The sequence below is a fragment of the Corapipo altera genome, unplaced genomic scaffold, assembly GCF_003945725.1.
Source record: "Corapipo altera isolate COAL_440 unplaced genomic scaffold, ASM394572v1 1, whole genome shotgun sequence".
Taxonomy (NCBI): Eukaryota; Metazoa; Chordata; class Aves; order Passeriformes; family Pipridae; genus Corapipo; species Corapipo altera.
The window spans coordinates 33,951,804-33,963,800 of record NW_020884873.1 but is presented as its reverse complement, the minus strand read 5'-3'; the positions used below and the strand labels follow the sequence as shown (position 1 = coordinate 33,963,800).

The window sequence follows — 11,997 nt, the reverse complement described above, 5'->3', positions numbered from 1 at the left end:
CCTTGTCCTTACGGGGGACTTCAACTTGCCAGAAATTAACTGGGAGCATCACACAGCTGGTACAACCTGGGCCAGAAGATTCCTAAAAAATCTGGATGACAACTTTATGGAACAGAACCTAAGGGAGTCGACTTGAAAGAATGCCCTCCTTGATCTGCTGCTTGTCAACAGAGTGGATCTCCTGAGCAAAGTAGAGATTGGTGGCCCTCTTGGCCACAGCGAACACGAAGTGACCAAGTTTAAAATCTCTGTTGACAGGAGGAAAAGTGCCAGCAAAACCTCAACTCTGGGCACGAGGAGAGAAGACTTCAGACAGTTCAGGGAATTAGTGAGTAAGGTCTCCTGGGAAAATGTTTTTGCAGGTGCTGGGGTCCATCAGTGCTGGTCACTTTTTCAATATCACCTCCTAAGGGCACAGGAGCAGGCAATTCCCAAAGGTCAGAAGTCAAGCAGGTGAGGCAGAAGGCCAGCTTGGCTGAGCAGGGATCTCCTCTTGGGGATAAGGCAAAAAAGGAAGGTGTATGCCCAATGGAAGCAAGGTCAAGTGACATGGGAAGAATACAGAGATGCTGCTTGCCACTGTAGGGAGAAAATTAGCGCAGTCAAAGCTCAATTGGAGTTGAAGCTGGACAGAAATTTGGGGACAATAAAAAGAGTTTTTTTCAAATACATTAATGGCAATATGCAGTATTAGTAATATCATTGTCCCATTACAGGATGAGGATGGTCACCTCACAAACAGGGACAGAGACAAGGCAGGGTCAGAGAGCAGCAAGTCCGATAGAGTTCAAGAAGCATTTGGACAATACTTTCAGGCACATGGTGTGACTCTTAGGGATGGTCCTGTGCAGGGCTAAGAGTTGGACTCGATGATCCTTGTGGGTCCTTTCCAACTTGGCTGATTTGGTGGTTCTGTGATTCAGTGAAGTGTCTGAGAAGCTTGCCTCGTACCTGAAAAACTTATCAGATGCTGATGTAAGAGTGACCAGGAAGACTCTGCTGCAAGTCTGTGCTTCCAATTTATATGCATTCTTCTGCTTTGAAAATGTGACAATAATTTGGCAAGGCCAAAGCCCATGTGACCTTGCAGCTTTTGCAGCTTTTTTGCAAGTTGTGTCACTTTGACTTCGCAGAATCCCCCATGTGACCAGTCAGTATTGCCTCCTGCTCTCCTCAGCCTTCATGGGGGAGGCAGCACTGCCCAGACTATGCAGGTGCAAGGAGTGGCAGCATCCAAACCTGGGGGCACAAGCAGAAAAAAATCTCGTGGCATCCAAGATACTCAAGGACTGACAGGTATGGTCGCTACTTGCAGACAATAAATCGGTCTGGCCTGTCAGCTTGTATCAGAGGCTGTGGAGTACCATGGTGCTGTGGATGGTGCAACGAGGGATGTTCCACATGGCAGCTCAGAAACTAAAGGCACATTAAAAAAGCATGCCCTTCTTTCCTGTTTTATGAGAACAGAGCAACTTTGCTAACAGTAATTAGAACTGGCAGACGTTTTTCAAGGCTCCTGGTCCAGAAATTACTTTCCCTCACACAGAGGCTTTGCCAAAGGCAGAGGCAGGGTCTGGTGGTGCTGTTATAGGAAGGTTTCTTTGGCCCTGATCGCCTGTGAGGGAGGAGGCCTATGTTGGTGGAGGAGATCCACAGTCAAGTTCTTGCTGGGCATGGCTCACACCAAAGACCTTCCTCAAACTTAACAAGTGTCCCATCACTAGACTGTCAATACCCTCTTCGAATTTGTCTGCATTACTTAATTAAATCTTCTTTCTAGGAAGGGGAGCGCAGAGCCCATGAGCTTAATCACTCCCAGGTTGAGGGAGGCTCACTGTCACCTCCCTGGGCACTCTCAGGCCACCAGGAACTGCACCATCAGTTCCTTGCCTCCTTGATACCCATATGTACTAGTGCAGCTTTTCTCATTATTGTCCAAAACCATTTTTCATCTTTTCCAATGCCACTACATTTTCTAGATTCTTCAGAAAAGAGACAAAAAAAACCCCTTCCTAGATTTAGCATTAATATTACCTGGATCTGTGAGGAAACAAAAAGTGGAACCTGGAGTTGCAAACTGCTTCCTTTAATTTCGTTTCCTTTTGTGGGTTTTTTTAAGAGATCTGCACGTGATAATTTCAGCATCAACACTAGCTGGCTGTGCTGAAAATCTCATTCATGATCACAGACTGCCCCCTTGGGAGCTCAACACCTGAGGCAGTGTTTGATCTGCCCTCAACCTCTGCAGACCTCTGTAATGCACGTGTGTACTGTCGATATAAAGGAAATACTTGTTCCTAATGTACATAATTATTCTAATAGCCCTGAAAAACACTTCATAAACAGCTGATGGAACTAACTGTGCTAAGGAGAGTTTCTACAAAAACATCATTTCCCTGGAGGAGCCTCTGGAGTGGGAACCTACAGGTCTTCTAATTTTCAAACATTTGCATTCCAAGTAATTAATGATCAAAAGGAGCAAAGCTAAGGAAATCCAGGAATTTTCCTAGCTCTTGAAATAAATCCGGAAAATATGGGTCACGAGATGTGACAGCAACTTCCACTGAGTTGCATTAGGCAAGCAATTGGCTCAGTACAGCTCAGTTAACTTCGGACTAAGATATTGTCACAGAATGAAGGAAGAGTAATAATTCTCTCCATTATTGACTGAGAAATGGAAAAAGCAACAAAACAGCTAGTGACAAATAGGGGAGGAATCTAAAACAAAATAAAACCCTCTGGAATCAAAGTGAAACACTAATTAGAGACAATGCATACCTATCACTAGAAAAAATCTGGAAGACTGCGCATGCTTGTTGGTATTGTAGACATCCAGTACATTTCCCAGGAATCTTACAGAGGGGTTCCACTATTAGACAAACACTCAAAACCTTTACACAATATTAAAAAACCAAACAACAAAAGCTTTCCGTTTTCAGAAGATGGCTTTCTGCATGTCGAAAGGTTTTCTCCCCTTGTTATTTTAAGACCTCCATGACTGAATGTAGCTGGCTCTGGATCTAAGAGACAAGACTGAGTTGTGTTTCTCTTCTGGTGTTTCAAAGCCCTGTCTAGCATTTCTTGCAGTCTTATGCTGTTGTACTGGCACTGGTGCAGTGCCCAGGGGTGGTAGCAGCTGTCAATCACGGCCTAACAATTGCCATCCCAGCTTTTCAAGAACCCAGGCAAGTGCATAGCTTTCCTTGCTCTCACTGATTTAACTCTTAGCGTACTGTAATCCTGATTTTTTTTTTCCTTCTTTTGTACAGGAACAAGTTTACTGCCTGTATTTTAATTAATTTGAGTTTCACAGGTAAGCCTTTGCAAGAAGTCAAAGCAGTTGCACCCATCCCAAGCAGTAGTTGACAACAATGAGCTTCAGCTCCTCAGACAGACCAATTAAATATATTGCCCTTAATTATACATGCTGTAATATCAGTTCTAAGAATTCTCTTCAAAAAAACACTATCAGCATAAAAGAAGTTTCTCTCTTTGAATCAAACTTTAATCTTCATCTGAAAAATGTCAACAAAGTTGACTTTTTGGGGACAGAAGAAAGCAATGGCGTTCTGTTAGAGTGTCAAATTTGAATCTGATGTAAGCAAACCACTGTAAATCCAGTGGAAACCCACACTGTTGTTCTTGTGGCATGTGATCCAAATTTATACCAAACTTAAAAACAGTAAAGCTTTGCTGCTTCTGTTTGGCTCAAGTTATGATAAGGTAAAAAGACGCTACAGAATGCTTTGTAATGCACAGAGATATGGTGAAACACTTACATACACCAACTGTTTATCTGCACATAAATACTAAACAAAGCTTAGGTCTTACAGTATCTGTGTTCTTTCTTTGCACAGTAATTCACTTATTGTCCTGTACTGGCTAACAGCAAGTTAGAGTTTATTTCCAAGTGTTTCCAAAATGATACAAATTGCCTACTTGTGGGAAGAGCTTGTCTCGATACATATTAAGAAATCAGCATTTACATATCCCAGACCAAATGCTGGTCTCTACGCTCCTGTGAAGGTGCTGGGGAACATCAGTGAGGTTATTTTACAGCAGGGGAATTGTCATGCACGGTGTCCTGTTAAAAGCTCTAGAGTCCAGAAAAAATGAGATCCAATTGTACGTTCCCAAGTTGCCTTGTCAATGCAACTTAATATGTTACATGAAAGCTCTCAGCTCTTGTGGTTTAATCCTCCTTTTACCCCAAACCCTTTCGTTCCCAACTTATAGTAGCCCTTTCAGAGTTGTGGGCTCAAACCTAATCTGCTGTGCCCAAGAGTGATTTGCCATAATGTTTGAAAATAGATGCCTCATGTGGGTTTGCAGCAGCACATCTGTCTGTCACAGAGTATTGCTTGCACACTTACAGCTTGAGGATTGTTACCAAGCCTGGTTACTAGTGAAAACAAGGCAGGGGATGAGATGGTCTAGTAATGAATCAAACTTATAAGTAGGAAACTCACTAGGAGGCATGTGATACCTGACTCTGCAGGTCCCAAACTACCATGTGAGACCCTTGCTGTGAGCCCAGAAGAGGCAGGTTGTATGCCATCATTCAGACATTGACACTAGAAGAGGGTGACGTAAGCGAAAGCAAGGACACAGAGATGCTACTCACTAATTTCACACTGGTCTCCTTCATAGCCTGAAGGACAAATGCATTTTCCCAAATAGAAACATGTCCCTCCATTGAAACAGGTTGTTGTACAGTTTGCTGAAACAAATAAAAAAGGAATTAACTAAGTCATTAATATGAACTAAGCCTGACTTGGACTTAATGTTTTCTGCTGCTCATAATAAATAAACATTGAGTAGGTTTTAAAAAGTAGGATTAATCTCTTTTCATCTGGTTTACATAGGAAGATTGAAATGTGGTTATTTCTACATAATGCTTTACATGGGCACACACACAATTCAATATAGTGAGAAACAAGTGAATAATACAGCAATGAGCTCTCTGAGGACAGACTGTGTGACATCTTTATCAATCCTCACATAAAAAGCTCCTTGAACGATTAAGGTCCTATTGCTATTAAAACTGCCAGTGGTTGATGAAAGGAGCACAACCTAGGACTGGAAGCTACTTCTACAAGAGGATACTTTGCTACAGTTCTTAATTTATGCTTTGACTAGAAAGAAACCTTTGCAAGTTTTCTTGTGTGGTGACGTAGACGCAAATGCTCTGTCTCTCACCTGCCAAATTGCTTACATTGTGTTAGATATAACTTTTCACCAAACAGCTGGGATTCACAGTTAATCCTTCATAACACTGGGAACATTTAATTGCAGTGTACTTTTGAAACATTTTTTAAATGTCTCAAAAGTCTGTTCAAAGACTAAATACAAGTGAGGCAGACACCGACAACAACAGCTTGTGCAGCATAATGGGAAGGTTTCTATTATTTTGCCGAAAAGTCCTCTAGGACCTTTTCACTCAGTCTTTACTTCATATAGTTCCGCAACAATAAATGCAGAATGATGTTCCGCTCTGCCATGCACAGGTCAGTTATATTTCTGCAGGACTTGGTTTTTTTTCACATGGTAGCTTGGACTATTCCAAATTACTGTTCTGAACAACTGACAGTTCATTTTTATCCTTCATAAGTCACAATGCAGCAACAAGAAATGAATAGCCTGCTTATTTTTTCATGAGTCCAGATGCAGTACATTAATGTACTAAATAATTAGTAAAACTAATTTTACTACAGGTAACTAGAGTTCAAACAGAGATTTTTCCCCACCCTCCTAGACATATGTGACTTTTGTGATAGGTCCCACAGCTTTTCAGTGAATCAACTGAAGCAGTTATCTAAATTACCTTTTGAATGCCTTAAAATCCCTGTATTTTTCCAGCAGCTGCCAGGCTGTGCTAGAGCATGTATTTGAAGAATCACAGAATTTTTAAAACTTATTTACTTATTGCTTACCTGACTTTTCATAATCCACTCCTAGAGGGGAACTACCACAGGTGAATAAAGAGAGGCTGTTGAATGCAGAGCCTGGGGGATTTTAGCTGGCACTTACCTTTATCGCAGTTGATGCCGTAGAATCCTGGGGGGCAGATGCAGAGGCCAGGGGTGATGCAGAGTCCACCATTCATGCAGCGAGGAACACACAGTGCTGAGGAGCAGGAGGAGCAGAAACAACATTGCTGGTGTGATAGCAACTGGCTATTTAAATACACAGCACATCAGCTCCTTAAGCTACTCTTCCTTCTGCTGATTGTTCTAAGTCATCTTTGCAAAGTGCCTCTGTCAGTAGGTTAAATCTATTACATCTCTGGTTTGTATCTGGCAATTTGGGTACAGTGTTACTGAAAACTGAAGGCTAAATGAAGGTCAAATCTGATTCTACATGTAAGCAGAAACTGCTTCTTGTACCATTTAATACCAGATAGAGGAGCACAAAGTACCCACATACACCTACACCCTCTGGATATTTAAAATACCATCAGAAAAGTCCTCTCTGTAACTGGATTCTGGTGCTTCAGCTTAGAAGGCAGGACAATCTCAGAGGGGTCAGTAACAATGTGGGGTTCCCAGGCAGGCTTTACAGTGAACCTTCCCTTTTCCCTCTGCATACCTGAGCATAAACACGGCTACCTAATTTAGGCTAGGGAAGCCTGTTGCATGGCCAAACTCTCCTATATGCTCCCTCTAGAGCCCCACTGGCTTCTCTAGAGCCCCTGTTCTCTCCCAAGACCTCTCTGCCTTGTGGCCAGCCCACAAGGCTCTTCAGGGAGGCCTGGCAGGGGGCAATGCTTCATTTTGTGATTGCCCACAACTGGAACATGCAGTAAGGCTGGGTCCATACTAGTGAGTTAGACAGCATCCAGGCATGAGGCCAAATGGGGGCAAAGGATCATCCATCTTGTGAAATTGCTGGTGCCTCTCTTGGCTTGGTTTTGTCCCTGGTTGACCAGCAAGCCCTCCCGGGCATGTTCCTGGGATGAGCAGTGGCCATAGACTCCTCCCAAGAAGGAGTCTGTAGTGGGTTTATTGGAGGGTAAGAGCTTGTTAAACATATGAATGTAAGTTGTGCCAATAGGCCCCCAGGCCAGAGAACAGTCTCTGATCATTTGTAATTAATATTTTTGATATAGCCAGAGCATCTGGAAGTGAAGGATTGCATTGGAGTAGGATGTCCATGGGGATGGTTTGCTCCATTATGTCACCCCAGAGAAGGACTGCCACTGGGTGATGAGGAAGGGAGGGATAGGAAGAAGATCTAGTTTCCTTGACAAGTCACACCAATTCCCTGGTCCTCCACTCCTGGAAATATCATTTGGGGCTATTATCCACTAATGAAGGGGAAAGGGAAAGTCTTTCTTTCATCTTCCCATATTCGCTTTCGGCCTGCCTACAAATCAGATCTTATCTCCAAATAAACAAATACAGAGCAACTAAAATCCTGTGATTCATTTTCCAGCTAGTCCTCACTATTAGAAAATTTTATTTAATCTTTTTGCCAGATGGATTCCCTGTGATTAAAGATCACTTAACTATTGTGCCAGGTTTTGTTAAAAGCAATGTCTTAAAGAGAAAACATTTTTCTTGTAAGCAATTCATATTTTCATTAGATGACAGATGACAATAGTAATTCTCAAAATATATGAAATCTTCAGAATAGGCCATTCTTAATTTTAGGAGAGATGTAGGAGATACAGTTTTGTTGAGGTTATAGTAAAGAAGACAGTTGAGATTTTTTTTTTTATTACCTTTCTCACAATGAGGCCCGTAAAATCCATCTGGACATTCACAGACATGTCTTTCGTTGCAAAACCCTCCATTTCTACATCCTCCTGGACACTCCGCTTCATAAAATATAACAACAATCTTAATTAATGCTGTCAGCCAGCTCTCGGTAGGATCAATATACTTCTTTGAAACAACAGTAAAAATATTTGCTGACAGACAAATGATGAAGAAATAGAAAGTCAGCTATGACTTCTTCAAGATAAATTAGTTTCTTTTTTAGTAGTCTACAAATAGAGGTTTTATCACGTGTTCAAATGTGCAATGTGCTTTTTGACAGACTGTGCATTTTCCCCGCTTTACTATTCCATGAGCACATGAACAATGTGGATGCTCTGCTCAATCCAATTTCTTTTCTGTGTGGAAATGAGCAGGCAACTCAGGGCAGTACTTGCATGGCTGGTTAGACCTTCCCTCAGTGTGCAGGACCAGTTTCAATTTCTGCAGCCTAAAGTAGACTGCAGTGCAACTTGCATTGCATTAATTACCACATCTGTTACTACTGGGGTGACAAAGTGATGAAATTGGTATTTGTATGAAAGAGTCATCTGCAAGGCTAAATGAAAGAAGGCCAGAAAGAAAGATGAAAGCATTCCTGCACAATGGTCCTATATCATCATCCAACTCTCATTCATGTCTCAATTGCTGATCAAATACTGGTAAAAGCATTTGGCAACACTGGCAGGATTATACAAAGATGACAAACACCTCTGGGTTCCACCACTATCCTCAAAACACCAGTCCATTGAACAGGACGCAAACTAAATCAAACCCCATGGAACTCTATGAAACCACGGCTGCTGGGTAGAAAAAGCAATTACTCAAAAATACCTTCCCAGATACCTCACAGAGAACAAGGCAGGCAGGAGAGGCTGCCTACTCACATTAGAAAAACTTAACATTACTAGTGATCAGTGGTAGGCATGATCTTCTCATCTCTATACTCTGCCATGTGACACTCCAAATGACAAGGTTCAAAAACTCTGAGGTAAAATGATATGCCTTACAAGTAAAGTTGTTTACAGCAGTAGTAACAGTAGGAAAGGCTTTTCGGTCCAGCTGTGTTCCAACACCGTACTCTATGACTCTTTCTGGAAATGCTTCTCTTTTTTTAACTGAATGCAGAGCTGCTATTCATAACAAAGAATGCAAGCTTAAATACATACCATTTCAAGTAGAAAAACAGGAAAACATAACTTTTTGTGTGGCCACCTCTTAGCCACAACAAATCCTCTCTTATCCCACAAAATTGCTCCCTTGCTCCCCTCACTTCCTCTGGTGCAGGCCTTTCTGTATGGCCAAGAATAACTGGAAGCAGTGACCATGGTCCTGACAGGAGAAATTGGAGCTCCTTACCACATGATGTCTTTCAGAGGAAGGAAATTGACCTCTACTCTAACATCAAGCCATAAGGACATTCTTATCCTTGCCAGCATCTGTCCCAAAACATTGCAATGTCCACCTTACCAGACATAGGGAAGGAATGGGAGTTATCCCAGTATGGACTGGAAAAGATGAGGTGAGAAAGCTCTTCCTCTGCACACCTCTAGAGTTTGGAAAATCATCCTTGTGTCTCTCAGCTAGCTCCAGGAACAAAGGAGTGGGACAATAACCAACCCCAGGTTTCTTAAGAGGCCACAGGATGTAATACCGCTTAATTTTTAAATATTACAACTCATGTAAAAACAGTAACAACAACTAATAACAGAGAAATGATAACTTGGACAAATGCTACAACTAAACTGATTTTGGAGCCCTTTCTGTTTAAGCCACTGTTTTCCACAATACAGACCTGTAACTCTGTTGCTCCTATTATAATACCTCCAATGCTATTTCCAAAGTTTATTAAAAGATACTCAACTGAAAATAAAAAGATAATAAAAAAAAAAAAAGTTTTGTGTAGTATTTACCACAGACACACAACTTCATACATTAGATATGATTGATTGATTTTGCTTCCTTTAAGCCTCCCTTTTCTTTTCTTTTTCTCTGCTCACTTCTTCTCCTCCACTTTCCATAGGCTAATGGGCAGCTGTAAGGCTTCAAAGGAGCTTTGCTTTTTAGGCGTAGTGAGGTTTCAAAGAATAAAAAGCTCCTGTTTCCGCTGCTCGCTCTTTGAAGACACGCTACAGCCAATTAGAGAAAAGAGTGAGGAGAAGAAATTGTGAGACTGTGAATGAAGACTTAATCGGAGAAGAATGACAATCTTGTTCTATGTACATCAGTCCTGTCATTGGTTAATTTGACACAATTGCACATGATATGGGATAACTGTCTTATCTTAGACACTGATTTTTCAATTTCCACAGCCTCATTTTAAAGTGATAATTATAGTCTTATTACATAGTGTTTATGGTTCATAGATGGGTTGATTAAACAAGTGCTCTCCTTTCCAAGCAAACACTGCAATAACTTCATGGCATTCTTCTTCCAGCATGTCCTCTCTGCGCTTACTGCTTGATAACTGTAAGTATTGAACACCAACTTCCACCACCTTACCTGTATCCAAAGCCAAGAGGTTGCATCTGAGCTACAGAGAAGGTAAAGCCAACTTTTGCAGAAATTTTTTGATTTAGTATTTTTGTGTTCAGTTTGGATGTGCAAGCTGAGATTTAAGGTACTAAGGGCACCAAGTTGGAACTAAGGCACTGACAGCATTAACGGATACCAGTGTCCCCACTATAGCTCCCAGAAGTTCAGTTCTCCAAATTATGTGCCATTTCTGGAAATGTTAAACTCAGCCTGCTTTCATAGGACCAGCTCTCCTTCAAGCACCTCAAATCATTTGCTAACAGGGGCTTTTCATATGATACATCTCTATCAATGTCCTTGATGTGATGAAGGTGAACAGGAGGAGGGAGAAATGTCTTCAACCTACTGTAAGTCTGCTAAAGGAGTTCAGTAAGAAAAGGGTTAGTAAACATGTACTAAATAAAGAGCAAATGCACACAGAGACAGAACAGCCTGGAATTCACCACAATTCCTACACTTTTTGTGAATGCTTTATTTCCATCCTCTCTAGCTCTTATCCTGAAGGAAACATAAGACCTGGTCTTACAGGTCTTACAGTTAGGTGACCTGGTCTAACAGCATGTTCTCTTTAGTGTTACCTTGCTGACAGGTTTTAAAGAAGATGGCATTCTGAGGGGTCTGGAGAATAATATTGCCTTCTGAATTCATTACGATCACGTTCACTTCAAACGCAGCAACCCCATCTTGTTTTCCAAGGCAAGGAAATCCAACCTGAACCACTAAAAGGGTAATAATAATAATAATAATAACAACAACAACATACACACACATATACATATAAAAGCATACACTGAAATACTAAAAAAAAATAGATTATAATTGTATTTAAGCTTCAGAGGAGTGCCATTGATGAAAACTTGTAATACAGAGACACACAGATCACCTTCTTCATAGGTGGCTCCAGAACTAGAAGTACAGCAGCACAGGAAAAGAGCCTGTGTTCATTTACTGATATAACTCAACAGTTTACAGCACAGATAGAGATCATAACACAAACATACTTCTGCTTGCAGATAAGGTATTTACTTATGTAGAGCTATCTACGAATACACCAAAACAAGCCAGAAGCCTACATTTGATTTTCTAAGTTGAGCTGATCACTTCTGAGTCTAAATTTTTCAGCCTCTCATACAAATTCTGCAAAAACATCCTATACATTTTGGGAAAAAAGTGACTTTGGATAAGTTTTTCTGGTTTGGATATTGCGATAATACTTAAATAAGATAGTACCATTAAGTGCAGGAAAAATGGTATTCTTGACAAAATAAGATCATGGGTGCAATATTTAAAAAGAAGGCATAGACACATCAGTCTGATAGAACTAGTTAAGTGTAGTGATATTTGGACATTGCCTTTCCAGGAAAAGCAATCAAACACTTTTGAAATACAAAGAGTCTAAGTAAATAATTAAGACCAGTGAATCCGGAGTATTTTGATGACAAAGCAAGCCTGATACCTCACAGCTATGGAATTCTCTGCTGTGATTGTCACAAGTGACTTAAATAATCTTCAGTTTTATCTCTTTTCTTCAAAAGTGGCTCTTCCTAGCAGTTTTACAAGTTAGAAATTGTTTATTCATTGCTTCTGAAACTGGCCTGAGCTTTCAGAACCAAATACTGAGCTAACAGCCCTACATTTGGTAGGTTGTAAATTGCTTATTATGAGAAAATTTGCAAACCATAACTGGGCAATTTTTGTTATTTGT

General features: G+C 40.9%; 1 protein-coding gene across 2 annotated transcripts in view; it reads right to left on the bottom strand.

Moving 5' to 3' along the window:
- WIF1 (WNT inhibitory factor 1) overlaps positions 1 to 11,997 on the bottom strand; it is a 44,511-nt gene that overhangs the window by 4,928 nt on the left and 27,586 nt on the right. Inside the window, exons 4-7 of one of the 2 annotated variants that reach the window (XM_027667494.1) lie at positions 10,871 to 11,011; positions 7,724 to 7,819; positions 6,031 to 6,126; positions 4,625 to 4,720 (exon numbers count right to left, since the gene is read on the bottom strand). In XM_027667494.1, coding sequence (XP_027523295.1) covers positions 4,625 to 4,720; positions 6,031 to 6,126; positions 7,724 to 7,819; positions 10,871 to 11,011 — 429 coding nt within the window. The remainder of the gene's footprint in view (positions 1 to 4,624; positions 4,721 to 6,030; positions 6,127 to 7,723; positions 7,820 to 10,870; positions 11,012 to 11,997) is intronic. The other variant, XM_027667503.1, reaches the window with a different exon arrangement.